Source organism: Monodelphis domestica, chromosome 1 (assembly GCF_027887165.1).
Source record: "Monodelphis domestica isolate mMonDom1 chromosome 1, mMonDom1.pri, whole genome shotgun sequence".
Lineage (NCBI taxonomy): Eukaryota > Metazoa > Chordata > Mammalia > Didelphimorphia > Didelphidae > Monodelphis > Monodelphis domestica.
The window spans coordinates 201,944,226-201,967,007 of NC_077227.1; the positions used below are offsets into that span (position 1 = coordinate 201,944,226).

General features: G+C 36.0%; 1 protein-coding gene across 3 annotated transcripts in view; it reads left to right on the forward strand.

The window, feature by feature from the left end:
• The window catches only part of EIF2AK4 (eukaryotic translation initiation factor 2 alpha kinase 4), a 130,968-nt gene that overhangs the window by 48,309 nt on the left and 59,877 nt on the right, over window positions 1-22,782 (forward strand). For 2 of the 3 annotated variants that reach the window (XM_007480028.3, XM_007480029.3), the window contains exons 6-9: window positions 5,458-5,600; window positions 12,784-12,899; window positions 15,776-15,933; window positions 20,979-21,514. In XM_007480028.3, the coding sequence (XP_007480090.2) occupies window positions 5,458-5,600; window positions 12,784-12,899; window positions 15,776-15,933; window positions 20,979-21,514 (953 nt within the window). The remainder of the gene's footprint in view (window positions 1-5,457; window positions 5,601-12,783; window positions 12,900-15,775; window positions 15,934-20,978; window positions 21,515-22,782) is intronic. The other variant, XM_056810255.1, reaches the window with a different exon arrangement.

The following is a 22,782-nucleotide window of genomic DNA, read 5'->3' on the forward strand; positions in this document are numbered from 1 at the left end:
CACACCCAAAGTTCAATTTTGTGCAACTTGTGGTCTGGAGGCTTCTTCATGGTGGCTTCTCCAACAGTTCAGTTCTGGATTCAGAGAGGTAGCATCTTCTTTACCTAAAATTCTTCTCAAAAGGAATTTAATCTTTGCAATTTAAAATAATAATATTTTTTACATTCCCCCCCGTTAAGAGGGTGATTGACAAATACAGAATCACTTAGGGATGCATGGCTGAGGTATGAGGTATATGAATCAATTGGTAAGAGATATTAAAAGATATCAGAAAAATCAAAAAGAAAAGAAAAAAATTTCTGGATGAAAATATAGACTATCAAAGTCTTATGTGTAAAAATTCCAAGTAAAAGAAAAATAAATCTATAACAGGCTCTTCAATCAGGGCCCAAACAAAATGATCTAAGCAATGATGCATTTACCCAGTCAATATAGCCAGGACTACAGAAAGGTACCACACTATGAGAGGCAGAAAAGGGGACCAGATTATATGAGCCAACGTTTCGGGGATACTCGTCTGTGAGTATTTTCAGAGTGAGTGTGGACACAAGGAAAGCCTATGTCTAGCAATGATAAACATAGTAACCTCGAGTCTTCATACTAGGTTCAAGACCTTTGTATTGGCCTAGAAGTGCATTAATCCATCCTGGATTGGCTTTTCTTTGGCTCTGTGCAATGGCTCTGTTGTGTATATCTTGTCCTGGAATCAGACAGAATCATTAAGCAAAATCCCATAATTTTTTAAATAATTAGTGGCATCATTTTTATAGTCACAAGCTTTTTTAGGGCATGCATTAGCAAATGTATCTTAAACTTGTATTACTGAAAAGTCAAAAGGTTAAAGAAAATCTTAATACTGGTGACATGTGCTTCAAATATAAAAAGAGAGAAAAAATAAAAAATACTGAAATAGTATATTGCACATGCAAGAAAAATATAATAATAAGAGAGCTTTAAAAGAGTTTAAAAATATAGCTTATAATCATTGACACTCTGTGTCAGCTAAGAAAAGAAAGATTACAAGGCTTTCTCACCAAAAATGAGATCCATTTTCTCTTAATATCTGACCATGTTCACTGTGAGTAGAAGGCAAATGAATTGAACAAGGTTAACAATTTTTCATTTTTAAAAATACAGTAGTACAAATATATAGATATCAATATCCCCAAAATTCTCAATACCCCAATTAATTACAATAGCAAACAAACACACTATCATATTTCACATAAGTTGCTGTATGGCATTTTTAAAAACCTATGAATTGATAGATATTTGTCACAATTTTTACAATCATGGCAATCTTTCAACCTTGGTAATAAACATATTTTTAAACAAAGTAAAACTCATCTTGAGTTAAGAACATAATCAAGAAATCTATATATCATTCTAGTGAGCTGACGAATATAAATAAAGGGATGTTCCTTTTTTGGAGGCTTATAGTGATACAAATGCCCTGAGATTAACTGCCCAACTTCCATTCACATGTGGGAAGGTTGGGGTTTATAAAATGTATTTCACTTCAGCTACTAGAATGGGCCTTACCTCGTAGTAGGGGCAGGCAAAATAACCAGAGATTGTTAAAAAAAAATTACAAAAATCATATTTAAAAAAACACTTAAATCATTTGAGGTATTTAGCATATTAAATTTTCCAAAGGTTGTTATACAATTTTAACCAGTCCTGAAGTCCATCCATCCAAATAGAAAGGCTGTTTTTTTTTTCCATATGGGCTTAATTACAATAATATTTGTTCAATAGTTATAGGGGAAAAGTAACAGAATTTTTAAAACTAAGCACATTCAAAATAAATTCAATCAACCTTCAGTGTAACAGAATAATATTCAATCCAGTAATATATGAATTTAACATCACAAAGTTAAATCTTAAACCAAGCAAATATCAAAATGCAATAGAAATACAGAGATTTGTATAAACCATTGGAGTCTGAAATGCCTTAGAATATAGCCTTTAGTCTCTTCAAAGTTCCTTGGGTTCTTATCCATTTAAATGTCTATTGTCCGAAGGCAGAGTGGTAAGGACTAAGAAATGGGGTCTGAGCGATCTGCTCGGGGCCCCACAACTGGGGAGTATCTGAGGCCAGATTTTAACCCAGGACCGCATGTCTGTAGGCCTGGCTCTCAGTTCGCTGAGCCATCCATTTGCCTCCCCAAAGTTGAATCTTTGGGCTGAATCTTTCTTCTGGCACACAGGTGAAATCAATGAAATTACCAGAACAGTCAAAAGGTATCCTTTTAAATAGCCCATTGCTTAAAAGTCTGTTTGAAAAGTCTGTTTCTTCTCCTCTCCCTTTTCTCTCTCCCCTGATATGATCCCTCCTCCTACCCCAGTCCATGTGGAGCTAATACTGCCCCCCCTCCCTGTTTTGTTACCAGCTGATAGAAATGAGTCCTGAGTGATCTGCTCCAAGGAACTAGGTTTGTTGGGCAGGCAGGTCACAAGGTGATTGCAATCTTGGTTGAATCAGGTGGGCCCGGTGAGCAAGAGAAAGACCGAGGGGTGGGCAGGGCCAGGAGCCAGAGCACAGACAAACAGGGCCAGGAGCTCAGGCACCAGGTGAGAGGCCAGGAGCAGAAGCAGGAGCTGGAGAGGGCCACAGGCAGGAGCTGATCAAGATAGTTTTCTAAAAAGGCATCTTGGAGAAACTGGCTTAAAAAAAATTCTCTAGGCTAAAAAATTTGAGAAGTTCTCATCCAATCTAGTGGTCGCCAACTGTAATGATTAAAATTTAGGGGAGACTGAGGCAGGTAGAAATTAGTTTCTCTCTGAAAGGAGTATTATATTTTTTAGAGGTTTATTGAAGATTAAGGATTAAAGAAAATACAGGATAAGAAACACGTGGTGCTTAGGCCACAGAGGCCTAGACAAGACCTCACCTACATTATGGAAAGAGCCACATCTGCCCCAAAATGGAAGTCCAAGAGCGAGCGCTCAAAAGCCTTTGCAATCAGCTTAAGTACCCTCTCGATCTTTCCCACCTCAGAATTCCGTGAGATTACAAAGCATTTTGGGGAAGTGGAGCAAAGACTTGTGGGGATTGAAGTCCAGAGTTCAAATCTCAATTTTACAATATGAATCCTCATTCCTGTCATTTCTTCCTGGATAATCCTTTTGTTGTTCTTAATACTTGATTGAGGGTTGGTAACTGTGGTTACGAGAGACTGTCACAACTTGATAAATAGACCAGCTAAAGTGGGACAAATGATCACAGCAGTGAACTTTAGGAAGAACTCTGAACAAATTGTTGGGATATAAGGGAACTCAAGCAGCAGGCTATCAGCAGATGCTGGGAAACTCAAAGGTCTGTCTGATAGCAGGTTTTGAATACAGGACAGTGTACTGTTCCTAGAGAATCTAGGAAAAGGAAAAGATACTGCTAGAGAGACTTAAGGAAAAGAATAAGAAGGTACTTCAGATAGGATTACATGCAAGTTGGGAGACTAGGTCATGATATGTAAGAGAGAATTGGATTGTTAGGATGAGGTTATGAAATTAGGGAGGCACCAAAGGTAACTCGAGCTGCAGAAGTCCCTATATTTTCTTGGCCTAGGAGTCAGATCGGTCCCTCTAGAAGAAAACAGTCAGTTAGCAAATGTTTGTTAAGAACATATCTGACAATGAGTGAAGCAATCAGCTCTCACAGTAAGCTTACATTCTAATGAAGAAGATAACAAATATGTATATAAAGATATGTACAACATAAATATAAAGTGAATAAATACAAATATACACAAAGCCATTACATGGAGGGTATTTTGAGAGTTAGGACACTAGCAGTTGGAGGGATTGGGAAAATTTCATGAGGAAGGCAGTACTTCAGCTGCACCTTAAAAGAAGAGGGATTCTATGGAGGAAGGAAGGGAGGACATTCTCGACATTTGGGACTGCCATTGCAAAAGCACAGAGACAAGAGATGGGGTCATATTGAAGAAGAGGGAGAAATCTAGCTTAGCTAGATCAGAATATGGAAGGGAAAACTTCCTCACCAGTAAAACGAGTATAATAGCCCTACCTCTCAGAATTGTTATGAGACAAAAAGGAATATATAAATGCTTATGTTAACAGTAATAATTATTATTATCCAAAGATAGGTTGGGGAAACTTTGTGCAAGTCTTTAAACATTAAAAAGAGGAGTTTATATTTGATCCTAGAGGCAATAAGAAGTCACTAAAGTGGATCGAGTAGGTTAGTTACATGATCAGATCTGTGTTTAAGGGAAATTATTTTGGCAATAGTGTGGATGATGGAGTAGGGTGGTGAGAAACTGGAGTCAGGAAGACTGATTAAAAGGCCATTTCAATAATCTAGGCCAAGACTGATGAGGATCTTAACTAAGGTGGTGGTCCTGTGAATAGCAGAATGAGTCAGAAGCAAGAGTTTTCATTTAAGTAGAAACAAGATTTAGCAACTGATTGGATATATGGGGTGAAGGAGAATGAAGTATTTCAGATAATATCCAAGTTATGAGCCTAGATAACTTGAAGCATGGAGGTCTCTTCAACTGAAATCAAGGCATTTGGAAGAAAGGAGAATTTGAGGATAGAAAGGAAGATAACAAGTGTTCAGTTTTTGACATGTTGAATTAGTCTCCAGGACATCCAGTTTGAAATATTCAATAAATAATTGGTGATACAGGCCCTCAGGGAAGAGACTAAGACTGAGTATATAGATCTGGAAGTCACCTGAATAGAACCAGCAGTTAAAACCATGGGATCAAATGAGGTTATTGAGAAAGAGGAAGAAGAGAAGGGAACCCAGGATAGAACCCTGGGAAACACCCACAGTTAGGATCTGATAAAGGTGCTGATCTAGCAAAGGAAACTGAGAAGGAACTGTTAGAAAGGTAGGAAGTGAATGAAAAGAGAGAGAAATGTCATGAATATCCAGAAAACCAGAATGTATGGAAGAGATTGGTCAACAGTGTCATACAGCAGATCAGATGGAGAAAGATGAAGACTAAGAAAAGGCCACTGGATTTGGCCATTAAGAGGTCATTGATGTTCATATCTGGTTTCAGATATTTCCTGGCTGTGTGACCCTGGACACGTTACTTACCTTCAATTGCCTAGCCCTTGCTGCTCTTCTGTTTTAGAACTGATTATAAAACAGAAATCAGGGTTAAAAAAAAAAAAGAAACATAAACTTCAAAAAAAGTGATTTTAATTGAATAATGAGGTTGGAATGAGGATGAGATTGTGGCAAGCCTGTAAATTAGGCTTAAGTATCCTGAGATGTAGGAGAATTGATAGATGTTATGATGGAGAGCTGAAAGGTAATCCTACCTGAAAAGGAGAAATTTATTTTTAAGTATGTTTTGATAATGGATTTCTAAGTCATGTGCTTTGTTGTTTCCTAACCTGGAAATATTTTTCTGTTTTTGAGATTAAACGATCCAGATATAATTTGTATCAAAGACTGATTTGATGTTTCTCTTCTAGGAGGAAATTGCCAGCTTAACAAACCAAGATCATAACTCTAGGAAAGACCTGACAGGATACAAACCATCTGTCAATATAAATGGAAGTGCCCTAGACCACACAGGCCATGTTAAACATCGGACAAATTCCACAGGGAGATCAAAGTATGTACCTAGTAACTTCTAGTGTGTGAGGATGGATACTGATTTATAGTGAGCTTTTTTGATAAACATTCAGAGATTGACAGGTAGATTGCATAATTTATCATTTGGAGGGTCTCCTTGTAAATTATTATCCACTCTATTCAGTGGCAGTGTAAAAGAAAATTATTAAGGTCATCAGACTCAAATGTAACCTGTAACATAGTATTTATATGTAATAAGGGAAAATTCTGCTTTCTAACTGGCATTTTTTAAACTTATACTATGTTTTATTCTCAATAGAAGAATTCATTAAAGGCCACACTTTGAAGTGTTCCAATTATGTTTCTAATTCCAACTTAGTTTGCTTTTTAAAAACTCAAATACTGGAGAAGAGACTTTTTGAAAGTTATTTCTTGATATGAATGATCAATAAAAATTTTACAAGATAGGATTTGGGGAATTTTTAGAATAAATACAAGTTTCTCTTGTTTGACAGGGCTCCTTACATAAGAATGACTTTCCTGAAAAGGATTAACTTCCTTGCTAAGGCTGCAAGAACTGTTCTCCCTATAGTTTCTTTCTGGATGCTGTCAAGTTTTTGTAGTCTGGTTCAGAAAAAAAGAGCAAGGACTCCATATTCCTACTATCTTGGGCTGCATTTGAGAGAGAGTAGTAGTTCTTGTCCTCCTGATTTGGAACACAGAAGGAATTTTATTGTTGAAATACAGTTATAAATACAAAGTATAGTATCAGATCTAGCAATTGTATGGCTTGCTAATGAGGAAAGAGTAATTATTCCATAGAAATAGAATATAGGAGAAAAATGTATGCTCTTTTTGACCATCAAACTAATCAAGAGATGAACATGAGCCTATGAATGGGAGCTATAGCATTCAAAGGTAGGCTTGATCCTTAAAGTCCTAAGTCCTGAAACCTTAATTAATCTTACCCATACCCTGATCACTGCTGTACTTTACATCCCCCATTTACTTTACATTCCTTTAGCACTTCGTTCCATTGGAGGTTATATTACTTTGCACTTGTTGAACAAGTAGAAATATCTACTCTCATTTCAAATTAATTTCAATTCCATTTTCATTTCTCAAGTATAAATATTATGTGGTAAACAATATTTTCCATTTCTTGGGTTTTCTTAGTGGAAGCTAATACACAAAATATTCATAGGATCATTAAGTGAGTTGCCTACCATTATGCTGACTTTCAAGCCAGAAATATATAGGTATAAGCCCAACTTCTGGCATGCACTGGCTGTGTGACCCTGGACAAGATGCTTAACCTCTCATGCTCTAGACACCTCTCTAAGGCTGTAAGATGACAGAAAGGTGCCTACCTGCATTGGTACAGGGAGTTTCCTCTCCTGAGAGTTCCCTTTACCAGAAGTGTCCAACTAGGGGCCCAGGCCACCTACAAAATGTAATTGGGAGCTGTTTAACAGAACAAATAAAAATACGATGCAATGTAATAATGTTAGTTTGTGGTTTTCTAAGTCAACATATAGCCCAGCAGGGAACAGTTTCTAGTTGAATTTGACACCTGAAGTCTAGTCCCTGTCCTTATCAATAGACTTGTCATAGCTGGAAGAACCTTGGAGATATTTAAGTCTAACTCATTCATTTTACACATACGGAAACTGAATCCCCAAGAGGTAAAATGACTTTCCCAAGGTCACATGACCAGTGTGTCAGGAGGGCTGGGTCCAGACCCTTCACAACCCTTACTCCAGAGCTAGTTCTACATCACATTATACTCGGTGATTGATCATCATGGACTAATGGCTTTTGCAGACAGCTTCAGTAATGTGAGAGTACTGAATACACACGGCAGTAGCATAAAACACTACAGCATGATTTGTCAGAACTTTGTTACACACAGTCTACAGGAGATTGTATACAAGAGTGTGCCTTCCATTTGATCCTTGTCTCGTCCTATTTTATTGGTATTCCCAGAATCCCTTCCATGAAACAGCAAATTCCTTCTGAGCATCTTGATATCCATCAAAGCATCTACCAAAATGTCTTAAATCTAGTAAACATGCAATATTTATTGAATAGAATTGGAAAAATCCCAAAAATTCTCCACCCTATTTACCAGAGACACACATATGTCAAAATGTAGCAGTTGAAAATTATTTACATTCTCTTGATTAACTAGGAGTAGAAGTACTAGATAATCATACATGACATGACTAGTCCTTTTTGTGCTTTACTATATTTTTCCTTTTCCATTCATAGATTTTTCTGCTTCATGCAAATGGAGGCTGCAATCAAAGCCTTTTCTTTCCCATTCTTACAACCACTACTTTGGAAAATAAAAACGAATGTGCAAACACAGATGTTGTAATATATTTGTCTCTGAGCTGATTATAATAAGAATAAGTGTTGAGGAAGAGTAGGGAAGAAATCTATAGCCTTTTGGCCTTTTTTCATATTCTTCTAAATAAATTAAAACTCCAAAAAAACCTAAGTTCCTTAAGAATAGGAATCATTTAATTATTTTTATTTGTACCCCTAGTAACTAGTACAGTACCAGGCCTATAGCAGACATTGGAAATACTGGCTGATTCCTAGCTGTGCAACCCTGAGAAAGTAACTTAACCTCCATTGCCTAGCCCTTGTCACTCTTCTGTCTTAGAATTGGTATTAAAATAGAAGGTAAGAGAAAAAAATGCTGATTGATTAAAAAAAAACAATTTAACTTTTTAAAACAATCCATATTTATTAAGCACCCATTGTGTGCCAGGAATGGTATTAGTCTCTAGGGATACAAATACAGAGAACTAACACGGGAAAACATTGACTTATAGTTGAATAAAATGATTTCTAAGTAAACTTTTAAGGTTTTTTTGGATAAAATTATTTTTAATATTTTATGTAACAACTTCCTTTCCTTTAAACTTAGAGCAGTGATTGTAATATAGTTATACAAAATGGCTCCACTGTTTAAAGTGTATCTTATTCAACATTGGACCTACAGTTTCCTTTGAAGACATCTATTGGTGTTTTCCATAAACTATGATTACATCCTTATATATTCACTTATGAGTCTACTAAAAAAAAATAAGTAGAGTTTAAACAGTGGCAAACACGAGGAAGAGATAGGCTTGTATTGTTATGGATAAGAACAAAAAAGTGGTGGAAATTGCCTTTTTGGTGGGGCACTGTTACTACATACTACATATGTGTATGGTAAAGACAAAGCAATCATTTTTTTGCATTGTTCATATGATTACCAGTATCCACTATTGTCTATGACCTGACAGGGACTATATAGAACCTATGGCTTCTTTTTAAAAATATTTTTTATTTTTTAATTAATTAATTTTGAATATTTTCCCATGGTTACATAATTCATGTTCTTTCTCTCTCCTCTTCCCTCCTCCCGTCCCTGAGCTGATGAGCAATTCCATTGGGTTATACATGTATCATTTTTCAAAACCTATTTATACATTATTAATATTTACAATAGAGTGATCATTTAAGGTCAAAATCCTCAATCACATACCCATCAAACCATGTGATCAATCATATGCTTTTCTTCTGCAAGAAACTATGGTTTCTAATGAAAAAAGCTTCCGCAATTTTAGAGGTAGAGTGATAAGAGCCAAGGACCAGATAAATCTGGGTACTGATATAACTCACTGACTCTGGCTTTATAGAAATGCCTTAATTTCTCTGTGCTGCAAGTCTTATATGCAATTCAGGGATCAAAAGCCTAGCAGGAGATCCTGGGTTCAAATGTGGTCTCAGACACTTCCAACTTTGTGATCCTGGACAAGTCAACCTCAGTTGCCTAGTTCTTGCCACTTTTCTGCCTTAGAACTGATGCTAAGAAAGAAGGTAAAGACTTTAAAAATAATAATAAAATAAAATTCAGGAAAACTTCTCCCCAACAACCCTACCTTCTTCGTATAAGTCATGGCCTATAAATGTGTTCCAAAGCATTGTGAAATCCTTAGAAGTAAAAAGCTTTATAAACATAGCTCCTGGTATAGATTTGAGTCAAACATTTCACTTATAGTATACTCTAGGTCCAAAGAAAGGCTCAAAGGCCCGGAATAGAAACATTATAATGCTGAATCCCATGGTTGGGTGATATCAGATCATCTCCCCATTTCAGTTTACCTATCTCTAAATTTGGGGTGATAATAGTGTTTCGTATAAGATTTTTAAGCTTTTGACATTTGATTCCCTATAACTGCAGAGCTATTTGTACTTATATGTGTATTGAAAGGGACTGATTTCTATTTAGAGGAAACACAAAGATGGTAGTACATTCAGTAGACATCTAGTTACTTCTAACCAAGATTTTTTTCTGAACTGCATTGTGGTCTCACTAATTATTCGTGGGTCAGGATAGGTAATGTGGTCTTTTTTTTTTTAAACTCTTATTATATACCCAAGTATTGGTTCCAAGGCTCAAAAGAGTGGTAAGGACTAGGCTACTGGGGTTAGTGATTTGTCTAGGAGCATGAAACTAGGAAGTTTGAGGTCAGATTTGAACCCAGGTCCTCTTGACTCCAAGACTAATGATCTATCCACTGAGTGCCCTAGCTGTTCCTGATAAATAATGTATTCTGATAAAACTCTTACATGTCTTGGCAATGGCCCATTCACTCATCTGGCTTTCATTTTGGAAGCTCAAATCTGGTTTAGTTCTGGAAACTAGCCAGACTACAATAGGGTTCTTGGGGAAGAAAAATGGGATTTGTCCCTTAAGAATTACGTAAATGACAGTCATTAAATCCCACCAATGCTCATGAGTCCTATAACATATTTTCCAGGTTTCCATCCTGTTTTAGACCTGTAGAAGTGCCGCAGCATTGTGCTAGAAATACTAGGGAAAAGGACTGAATGATTGAACTACAACAAGTTTGCTAAAAAAGACATTTAGAGAATAAAAGGGACCAAGGAAAGTCTCTTAGAGGACACTGACATTAAAGGATTGGGAAAAGGATTAGGAACCAGTGAAGGAGACAGAGGGGGGTTAAAAAGTAGGAGGAGAACCAAGAGTGTTGTGTGTCTGAAGTCAAAAGAGAAAAGATTCAATGGAAAGAGGGGTCAATTAGGAGATTACTGCAATAGTTTATATAAGAGGTATCTAGAGACATGGCCATACTAATGGGAGAGAAGGGGAAGCTTTGAGAGGTATAAAGGTAGGATTAACAAGGCTTGGCAACTGATTAAATATAAGAGATAAAGGAATAGGAAGAGTTAAGGCTAACTTTGGGATTGTCAGTCATCGTGATCAAGAGGATTTAGATGTATCCTCAACAGAAATGGGGAGGTTGGGAAGAACAACATGTAGGTAGAAATGTTCTATTTTGAGCACGTTATGTTTGAGGTATCTATAGAAAATCCAGTTGGAAATGATATTAGAAATGAAGTAGATGATGCAGAACTAGAGGTCAGAAGAGAGAGGCTAGATTGAATATATAGATTTAGGAGACATCGGTATGGAGATATAAAATTGATTACATAAGGACTGAAGAAATCGAAAGAGTAGTGAAGGAATCAGAGGGTCTAAGAAAAAGCTCTAGGGAATACCCACATAATATGGATGACAGTCCAGCAAAAGAGACAGAGAGGGAATGGTCAAATAGGAGGAGAACAAGAAGGCAACAGTGCCATGAAAATCCAGGGAAGAAAAGAGTCTAAAGAAGAGAGACAAAAAAGAAAGTAGGCAAAATCTATTTCTTTAAGTGAGCAACTGGTTCTGATTTTTCTGATCCTAGGAACATTAAACTAAGGCTTTTATTTTTTCAAACTCCAGAAATTCTGTCTCTTTCACAAAAACTTCCTAGATTAACTGAATATGAATTATTCATATTTCAATTATTCAAATGGCAATGTTCAGCCATTCCCCAACTGATAGACATCCTCTCAATTTCCAATTCTTTGCCACTACATAAAGAGCTACTATAATTTATTTTGTGCAAGAAGGTCCTTTCTCTTTTTTTATTATCTCTCTAGGATACAGACCCAGTGGTGTTATTACTGTATAAAAGGGTATGTACAATTTTATAACCCTTTGGATATAGTTCCAAATTGCCCCAGAAAGGTTGGATCAGGTCACACAACTCCACCAACAGTGCATTCATGTCCCAATTTTGCCACATTCCTTTCAACATTTACCACTTTCCTTCACTGCCATGAGGGCCAATCTAATAGATGTGAGATGGTACATTGTTTTAATTTGCATTTGTCTAATCAAGAGTGATTTAAAACATTTTTTCATAAGATTATTGATGGCTTTGATTTCTTCATCTTAGAATTGCTTGTTCATATCCTTTCACCATTTGTCAATTGGAGAATAGCTTTTATTCTTGTAAATTTGACTTAGTTCTCTATAACTTGAGAAATTAGACCTTTATCAGAAAAATTTGTTATAAAATTTTTCCTCAGTTTGTTGTTTATCTTCTAATCTTGGTTACATTAGTTTTGTTTGTACAAAAGCTTTTTAATTTAATATAATCGAAATTATTCATTTTACATCTTATAATACTCTCTTATCTCTTGTTTGGTCACAAATTCTTCCCTTCTCCAAAGATCCTCCAGGTAAACTATCCTGTGTTCCCCAAATTTAGTGATGATACCATTCTTTATATCTAGATCATATATCCATTTTGACCTTATTTTGGTATAGGGTGTGAGATATTGGTCTATACCTAGTTTCTGCCTTACTGTTGCTCAATTTTCCCAGCAGTTTTTGTTAAATAGTGAGTTCTTATTCCAAAAGCTGGGATCCTTGGGTTTATCAAACACTAGGTTGCTAAGTCATTACCCCTGTATATTGTGTATCTAATCTCCTCCAGTGGTCTACCATTCTATTTCTTAGTCAGTTCCAAACTGTTTTCTTGATCCTTGCTTTATATACAGTTTGAGATCCGGTACTACTAGGCTACCTTCCTTCATATTATTTTTTTCATTAGTTCCCTTGATATTCTTGACAGGTTGTTCTTCCAGATGAATTGAGATTAAGAGGTTGGGACCATGTTGTTCCAGTGTATGGCAGCACTTCATTGACTGGGATAGCTAAAATCAGCCACTTTGCACAATGTATAAGTTATCTTAATTCATTGCACTATTTAGGTGGGGACGGATAGAAAATCAGATTCCACCTAAATGAGTTATCCATGTTTAATGCTAAATTGAAGGAAAATCATTGTCCAAATTTATTTTTTAAGGCGAGAACGTCAGTATTCTATATGTAGTAGTGAAGATTCTCCTGGCTCTTGTGAAATCCTGTATTTCAGTATGGGTAATCCCTATCAGCTCACGGTGCACAAAGGGAAATGTATTGGTGAGTAAATTAGCTACATCCGTTTATTTTAAGGACCAAAGATGGCCATAAAGAAGAATGATAGGATGATGATGATTATTGACACAAATATAAGCCCTTTAGGTTTACACAGTATTTAATAATCTTTATCTCATTTGACCCTCACAACATAAGGGAGGTCTTGCTGGCAATATCCTCATAACATTGGATATATCTCAAGAGGCAGTGTGGTATTATAAAAAGAGTTAGAGACTTTTGAAATCAGTCCTGAGTTCTATTCTTTCCTATCCTTGGTTCATAATATAATTCCAGGCAAATCACTTTGAAATTCTCTGAGCCTGATTTTCTCCATCTATAAGAAAACAATAATAATCCATGTTCTTAGGAATGTTAGTAGGACAAATCAAATAATATATTTAAATTTATCTGAGTTTTTGGAAAGTATGCAGTAATACTAAATATGCTATATTAGCCAATTTCAAGTATTAGGATTATCAGGCTTCTGCCTCTGAGAAAATAATTTGCATGTCAACTTGAGGTTTTAGTGCCCTATTGCCCTTTAATGACCATGAAGTACCTTTTTATACAAGTTGCTGATATTATCAACCTAATTGCCTTTTTCTTCTGGCATATTGGGTATTTGACTAGAAGGTCCTTTTTTGGTTTTATGTAGCAGTTCTAAAAAAATTATCATTTGGAATTATATTTTCTGAGTAATGGAGAATTTGAAAGTCTTTCAGTACTCATTGTATTTGAGATCACACACACACACACAAACACATACACACACACCCTCCTTATTTATGTCTTTCACAGAAAAATAATCATCTCTATACATAATATTCTGGAAGCAGAGTTTGAAAAATCTACAGATGATGCAAAAATGAATCTTAACAAGTAACTTCAATTTTATTGCCTTATTTGAACTTAATTTAATTTCACCTCCTTTATTTTCCATTTACCATTCTCCTTAAGGAGTTGAAATGAGTAGTAAAATACTGAGAAAGCAAGCAGTAGATAGGAGGATATGCAAAATACATGGATAATCTACAAACTTCATAATGAATTACTGGTTAATTGAGAACTGATTACATAGTGGCTAATATAGTGTTCTGTACACAGTGACCCATTCCATGCAAGTTGGTGACCTGTGGGCCATAGGGCAAACTCAAAATCTTTGTTGAAAATAATTGGCATTAGACCTACTTGTCTCAGAGACATTTGAAATTCACAGCACAAAACCCATTTTTGTTCACAGATCTGGGAACTTCAGGGAGGTAAATTAATCCTAATCCTACTACTCATTATTATGTCTTTGGGATTCTCACTAGTACTCATTAAACAGATTTCCTATACTTAATATGTTAATTAGGAAGTAAATTTGCATTTTGAAGAGTCTTCATAAAGCCACCAGCTATTTATTTCCCACAGTGGCAAAGGACTTTAAAATGTGCTTTGGTTTGAAAGAGAGAGAGAGAGAGAGAGAGAGAGAGAGAGAGAGAGAGAGAGAGAGAGAGAGAGAGAGAGAGAGAGAAAGAGATTGACTAATGAGCCATCATTTTTAACTGAAAGGTATTAAAATTTCAGAAAAGAAAATGCATGACTCCCCCAACAGAGGATGAAATAAGACACCAGAATGACTAGCGTATGTCATTCTTAGCACATACTGGTTCATGGCCAAATTCTGTTCTTAACTGTGTTCCTCTCTTTTTTTTTTCCCTATAGGATATTTTTAGTCCAATTATTTTTCTCCTTTTTAATTGCTGTTTTTAGCCTGGAATTTTTATGTAACACCGAAAAGCATATTGAATGCCATACATACTTAGTTTATCATAACTTTTATTTAAGAAACAACATACCTTATCCAGTGAGCATTTAATAAATGTACCTCTGACTGCTTCAAAGCTATATTCCATTTGTTTCTTTAGATTGTCAAAGTGAAAGAAAATTGGATTTTTCCCTCCTTGTCTAAAAATTTCAGATGTCATTTGTAGCACACTAGATAGCTGTTATCAGTAAGTTAAAAAAATGTTTATTTTAATAAAAGATCTATAAAATGATAATAGTTGATGGAATAGAAGCTGCTTCTGCATTCTGAGTATCAGTTTAATTTATACAATCATTCTTTATCCCAGTGTTTTTTTTTTAAGTACACTGTCATTTTTATTTTTTCCAAGTGGAAATAAATCATAATTATACAATAAGATAGCAATTTTTCAGAGTGTGTTCTTTTTTTTTCTGAGTTTCATTCACAAAAATATAAATGGAAACATATGCCTATGACTAAATAAACCTCCCTTCCTATCACTTATATTTTGTACAAAGTAGTCACATTTAGTTGCCTTTTCTGGGCCCTCTTTGATACCAATTCCTGATACAAGTGGGCATTTGCATTTACTGAGCATGCAATTTTTATTTGTTTTGTTTTTTAAACCCTTCTGTCTTAAAATTGACACTAAATATTGGTTCAAGTAAAGGCTAGGTAATGGGGAAACCCTTGGATTTTAAAATGCTCCCAATGCAAAGCCCTTTTCTATAAAGTTGAGATGATGCTAGATTCATTTTTTTCTACACATACCAATCAGAACAAACTTGATGTAATTTCACCATTTTTAGCTTCTCTCTCTCTTTTTTTTTAATTTGGCTTTTTGAGTGCATTTGTGCCCGTGTAGGTATGTGAGGCCACAGCAAGAGGTTGCAAATGGATTTTACTATGACATCAGGAATAAAAAATATTGGCCTTGATATTCAGTTTGATGATTCCTTATCAAATATTTCTTTTGATTTCTATCCTTTTCTTCTCTTTGTAAATGCATTTCTTTGTCTATCAAAAGAAAGGAAACTATAACAATGAAATTTAACTTCATTTCTCACTCTATTTGTTGTTTTCTATACAGACAATGATGTACAGCTTGGAAAACTAACCTATAATGCCTTGGAAACAGCCACTGGCAATTTTGTCCTCTTATACGAGTGGATCCTTCAGTGGCAGGAAAAAATGGGCCAGTTCCTTACCAGTCAAGAAAGAGAGAAGATTGATAAATGCAAAAAACAGGTTGGGGATAATTTTCCCTTCATTTTTAGGCTAGTGGAATATTTTAATGTTTTATTTACTGATTAAATGAGAGGATGACCTTCTAGAAATGCTAGCTATAATAATAACAAGACAAGATAAGGAAATTGAAGGAATTAGAATAGACAGTGAGGAAACAAAACTATCACTTTTGCAGAAAATATGATGGTATACTTAGAGAATTCTAGAGAATCAATTCAAAAACTGGTTGAAACAGTTAACTTCAGTAAAGTTGCCAAAGATAAAATAAATTCACATAATAATCAGCATTTCTATAGACAGTATTATCATTGAAGTCCTGCAGGAAGAATAAGACAGAGAAATTCCACTTAAAATAACTGCAGACAATATAAAATACTTGGAAGTCTACTTGCCAAGACAAAACCAGGAAGTATATGAACACAGTTATAAAATGCTTTTTCAGTGCAAATATAGATCTCAACACATGGAGAAATGTTAATTACTCATGGGTAAGCCAAGCCAATATAATAAAAATGACAGTTCTACCTAAATTAATTAATTCATTTGGTCTAGTACCATTCACACCACTAAAAAATTATTTTATAGAGCTATAAAAAATAATAACAAAATTCATCTGGAAAAGCAAAAGGTTTAGAATACCAAGGGAATCAATGGGGAAAAAAGTGTAAAGAAAGGCAGTCTAACAGTACCAGATTTCAAACTGTAGTATGAAGTGGCAATAATAAAAACAATCTGGTACTGCCTAAGAAATAGAGTGGTGGATCAATAGGACAAATTAGGTAAATAATTCATAGTAGTAAATGACCATAGTAATTTAGTGTTTAATAAACCCAAAGATCCAAGCTTTGGGGGACAAGAACTCACTATTTGACAATAACTGCGTGGGAAAATAGAAAGCAGTTCAGCAAAAACTAGGAATAGACAAACATTTCATACCATATACTAAGACAAAGTTAAAAATGGGTTCGTGATTTAAGCATAAAGAGTGATCCCATAAGCCAATTAAGGGATCACGGAAATTTTTGTAATTTTGACTGTCATATCTATGGATAAAAAAGCATTTATGACCAAACAAGAAATGGAAAATAAAATAAATAATTTTGATTACATTAAATTAAAGAGATTTTACACAAACAAAACCAATGCAGCTAAGATTAGAAGGAAAATAGGAAACTGGGAGTGGGGTAAATTTTTATAGCAAGTTTCTCTGATAAAAGCCTGATTTCTCAAGTATATAGAGAACTGAGTCAAATTTATAAAATATGAGTCATTCCCTAATTAATAAATGGCCAAGGAATATGAATAAGCAATTTTCAGAAGAAGAAATCAGAGCTGTGAAAAAATGCACTAACTCACAATTGATGAGAGAAATGCAAATTAGAAGTGCTACCACCTTAACACTGATCAGATTATCTAACATGACAGAAAAGGAAAGTAACAAATATTAGAGGGAATGTGAAAAATTGGGACACTAATGCACTGTTGGTAGAGTTGTGAATTGATCCAACCATTCTGGAGAAATTTTGGAACTAGACCCAAAGGCCTATAAAACTATGCATACCCTTGGGCCAGCAATAGTATTTCTAGGTGTGTATCCCAAAGAAATCAAAGGAAAAGGAAAAGAATTTATGAAAATATTTATAGCAGTTCTTTGTGGTGGCAAAGAATTATAAACTGAGGGATAGCCAATCAATTGGGGAATGGCTGAACAAGTTGTGGTATATGATTGTGATGGATACTATTGTGACATAAATGGCAATCAGGATGGCTTTGGAGAAACCTGGGAAGAAATATGAATTGATACAAAGGGAAGTAAACCAAACCAGGGGAACATTGTACCTAGTAACAGCAATTTATACAATAATCAACTGTGAATGACAGTGATCCAAGACAATGCTGAAAGACTTATGATGAAAAATGCTCTCCATCTCCAGAAAGAGAACTGATGAAGTCTGTGTGTAGACTGAAGTATAATATCTATACTTCCTTTATTTTTCTTGCCTTTTTTTTACAACATGGCTAATATGGAAATATGTTTTTCATGATTTCACATGTATAATTGATATCACATTTCTTGCCTTCTCAAGGAGGGGAGAGTGGCAAAGGAAAGGTAGAGAATTCAGAATTCAGTTTTTTAACTAAATGAATATTAAAACTAAGTAATAAACATTTTAAAACAAATAAAAGGATGTCCAAGATATTAGTACTCAGCTTTTAAGTAGGAGGTTTTATGAAGACCAAAAAACATATCTTTGATGAGCTTTTAAAGATAACTTCAAGTTGAGCTAGTTATAATTTATTAAAAGCACCCAACTAGAAGATGCCTAGAGCAAGTGCTGGCGTACTTTCCTTCTTGTTTTTTCAATTCCCTGCTGTCATCCTCACTGTGCTTTTGGGGAATCAGAATTTTTCAGCATATTCTAATCTTGCATAGCTTCTTCAGCCTTTCACTGATGTTCACCGCTCCTTGGTGCAAGATCCATTCCTCACTCCAACTGAGACTAGGTAGGCAAAAAGTAGTAGTTGGATCGTTCATGTTTTTGCTTCACAGTTTTATTCTATCAGTGTGCCCCATATAAAGTCAAACCCGCCAACATCATTTACAGTAATGACACTAAAAAAATTATAACAGCACCTCCACACTTAAGCCAAGGACCTCCAACCAGTTCCTACAGACTTGACTCACTTCTGCCCCAGTGCTCAGATTCAGTCTTTGCTCTTCTTTTGGATTACTAAATATCACAGGGAGTTGTTAAATATAAGATATAAATAATTCACTGTTGTTAGTGGAAAGAGAATTAGTCTTTTGAGTGTGAATGGATCTGAATCCTGGCTTTGACACTTTGTCATCTCAGGTAAGTCATCTAAACTTCTTGAGCCCCAGCTTAATCAAATGTAGAATGGAATTAATAATACTCAGACTACTCTCTACCTCATAGAATTGTTGTAGGAAAAGTACTCTATGAGCCTCAAAATTTCATCTGCATGAGTTTGTAAGGGCCAGAATGTAAAGGGTTAAAATGAAAGGGTTGGAGTAGATTATTTAAGAATATGGCTGCCAGAAATTTAATCAATTCCAAATGATTTTTTAGCAGTTTTGGTAATTTATTTACAAAAGGAAAAAGAGTGAAAGTAAGAAAATCATAGGGAGGATAGGGTAAGATATCTAACCTAACACACTAAGTATTTTGCTCCAATCCCTGACTCAACCCAGGCAGGGCTAATTAGTCCTCAGCTAGACCTGGGGATGAATAAAGCAAGGGCTTCCTTCATGAAGCCTCTCTCAAGAGGGGAGGCCTCTCTAGAGGCTAGTACTTCAGAAAATCCAGGAAAGGAGTCCGTCTTTTTTTCACTCACCCACATTGTAGTTCAAAGGGAGAGATTTAAGAACAGTCTTACCAAGTCCAAGGTCTCAGGTCCAGTAAGCAAATTCTTCACCAGCCTCCAACTTGAACTCAGAACTCTGAAGAATGAAGCACTATGAACTGTCTCACAGGAAGTTATAACTCCTTTTAAAGATACTTCTTTGTGTCACTTTCTGTGCCTTCCCCTACTTTTACATGGACAAATTATAGTCTATAGTTTTGCTCTTCATCACCCACTCTCTCAAATGTGGATCACAGACCTCCCCCATTCAAGTGTAATTGGGGTGTATACACACTTCTGGTGATTAAATCTAAAAATGGTCACGGGAGAGTTAATCCCATCTTGACAAGTTATAATAAGAATTCCTATTCATGACAAGGAAACATCAAGTTAATTGCTTTACCTAGCTGCTTTTATTATATAAAGAATAAGAGAGGTTTTTGTTTTAATCCCTTGAACTTAAAAAAAAAATTTAAACCAACTTGTACATGTTTAATATCATTCTCCTACCAATTGCACTCTTGCTTCAGTCTCTTAAAGGGAAGATTAGCTTCTAAGTATTTACCCTTGGGGACAAGTCAGGCCTGAAATCAGAAAGACTTATTTTCTTGAGTTCAAATCTGGCCTCAGAAACTTATTAGCTGTGTGACCTTAGGCAAGTCACGTAACCCTGTTTGCCTCAGTTCCTCCTCTGTTAAATGATCTGGAGAAAGAAATAGCAAACCACTCCAGTATCTTTGCCAAGAAAACCCCTAAGTAGTGTCATGAGGAATTGAAAACAAACTGAATGAACTGCCCTTAATCATTTATCCTCCCCTTTTTAGACATTGACTTAATTCTATTCCAGTGCTCACATCCTCAGTAGAAATAGATTATATATTTTCTCCAAATGTGTTCAAAATGCTAAAAAAATTTTTTTTGTTATTTTCCTACTCATGTGAGAATTTGCTTTCTTAACTTAAACTAGTATTTAGTATTCCTGGGGAGGAAACAGTCACTTTTTCCATACCCCTTCCAAAATACTGCTGGAACAGCCTTCTGCTAGTTAGTTCCCACTCTTCTCCTGCCGATTCCCATAACCCAATAATTTTGATGGCAGTCAGCTGTCCCCACTAGCCCTCACCTTTTGCTGGTGCAGCAGGTCTCCCCATCTCAGATCTTTAACAACCAAGAAGCATAGCCTAGCTACAGCCTTGTCCAATTTTAAACTTTTATTGTATGAATTTTGGCTAAGAAGGCATTTTTAATGTTGTTATTAGTGAACTAATGACCCTTCTGCAATATTTTAAATGTTTTCAAAGGGCTAAGACTGTTAGATGGGGTCTAGCTGCCTTTCCCTTAAAGTAAAATGTCAAAAACCAATGGCTTGAAGATAAACCTACTCTGACCAAGGGCCAGAGATGGGAGGTCATGGGTTGAATCTAGCCTCACACATGTCCTAGCTGTGCAAGTAAGCCATTTAACCTTGGTTGCCCAGCCCTTAGCTCTTTTCTGCCTTGGAACTGAGCCTTCACATCAATTATGAGACTGGAGGTAAGGGTTTTTACAAAGAGGTACCAATTCAGGACGTATTCCTGACTTTCTCTTGAAAGTGCATTTTCTAAACATTTTCCATTATGAAACAAAATGGGAGTTAATTCTGACTAATCCAAGGTACACTTTGTGTTTCTTCTAACCAGATTCAAGGGGCAGAAGCAGAATTCAGCTCTCTGGTGAAATTGAGCCATCCAAATGTAGTGCGCTATCTAGCTATGAACCTCAGAGAAAAGGGTGATTCTATCGTCGTGGACATTTTAGTGGAACACACCAGTGGTGTTTCTCTCTCTTCATATCTGAGCAAAGCCATCCCACTGCCAGCTGATCAGCTCCGTAGTTATGCATCCCAACTTCTCTCTGGCCTCGACTATTTGCATAGTAATTCTGTGGTGCACAAAGTCCTGAGTGCTTCAAATGTCTTGGTGGATACTGAGGGCAACATCAAGATCACCGACTACAGCATTTCTAAACGCTTGGCAGATATCTGCAAGGAGGATGTTTTTGAGCAAACTCGAGTTCGTTTTAGTGATGATGCTCTGCCTAACAAAACTGGGAAGAAAGGGGATGTGTGGCGCCTGGGCCTCCTTTTGCTTTCTCTCAGTCAGGGTCAAGAAAGTAAAGAGTACCCTGTCACCATCCCTAACGACTTACCAGCTGACTTCCAAGATTTTCTAAAGAAGTAAGTCTCTTTGGCATTCTTTTTTACTGTCATGTTTAACTATATTGGTCAGAGTACTACTGGTGGCCTTGAATGTCTAATTTGGAAGACAGGGAAGTCGAAATGTTGGCCTAGAATCAGTTCTTTGTAGCACTTCCCCCTCTTCATATGGCATGTTTTCTGTCTACTGCTGGATTACTTATATTTCACTTCAGTTAACTCTTATATCCTCCATTTCTCTTCAGTATTTACTGTAGTAACTTTGAGACTTTTGCGGCCCTTTTTTATGATATCATAAGACTTAGGACTTACTGTGGTTAGGGCCTCCCTAAACCAAGAGTTCCTTATGATTGCCAGGACTCTTGTTTTTTGCTTCCACTTAAGGAACTAAAGGTAGACACTCCTGCTTAGACATACTATAGAGTCAGTCAGTCAAAAAGCATTTTTTTAAGCATTTACCCTGTGCCAGGCACTATGCTAAGTGCTGGAGTTAAAAAAATAAAATAAAAAAGACAGAAACCATCTATATGGCTTCAAGGAGCTCAAATTCTCATGGGAAAAACAACATATATAGACAGAAAACTGTACATAAATGATATATGCAGAAGTAGTGGAGAGGAGCTAGGGAAGACCTGCTGCAGAAAGGAGGATTTGGGTTGAGTCCTAATGGATTCCAAAGAAGCTGATAGGCAGAGGTGAGGAGAGAAAGCATTCCAGACATGGAGTGCTACCAGTGCAAGGGCACAGAGTTGAGAGATGGACTGTTTTGTACCAGGAATAGGAAAAAAAACAAACAAACCCAATGTTGCTAGATCTTAAAGTACATGGAGAAGAGTAAAAGTATAAAAAGACTGGAAGGGTAAAAAAGGGCCATGCTGTGAAGAGCTTTATATTTTAATCTAGAGGTTATAGAAAAACTCTGGAATTAATTGAATAGAAGACTAACATGGTCAGACTTAAACTGGATTTTAGGAAAATCATTTTGGCAGCTGAGTGGAGAATGGATTGGAGTAGAGGGAGACTTGAGTCGGAGGGGACCAACCAGAAAGACACTGGAGTGGTCTAAGAAAAGGGTTGTAAGAGCTTTTACAAGGATGGTAGTTGTGTGAGTGGAAAGAAGGGAAAGTACATGAAAAATGTTATAAAAATCTAAATAATTACATTTGACATATAGGGTGAGTGAGAGAGAGGCATTGGGGATGACAACAAGATTGTGAGTGTGGGTGACCAGGAGGATAGTGGCAACCTAAATGGTAATAGGAAATTTTTTAAATGGGAAGTTGGGGAAT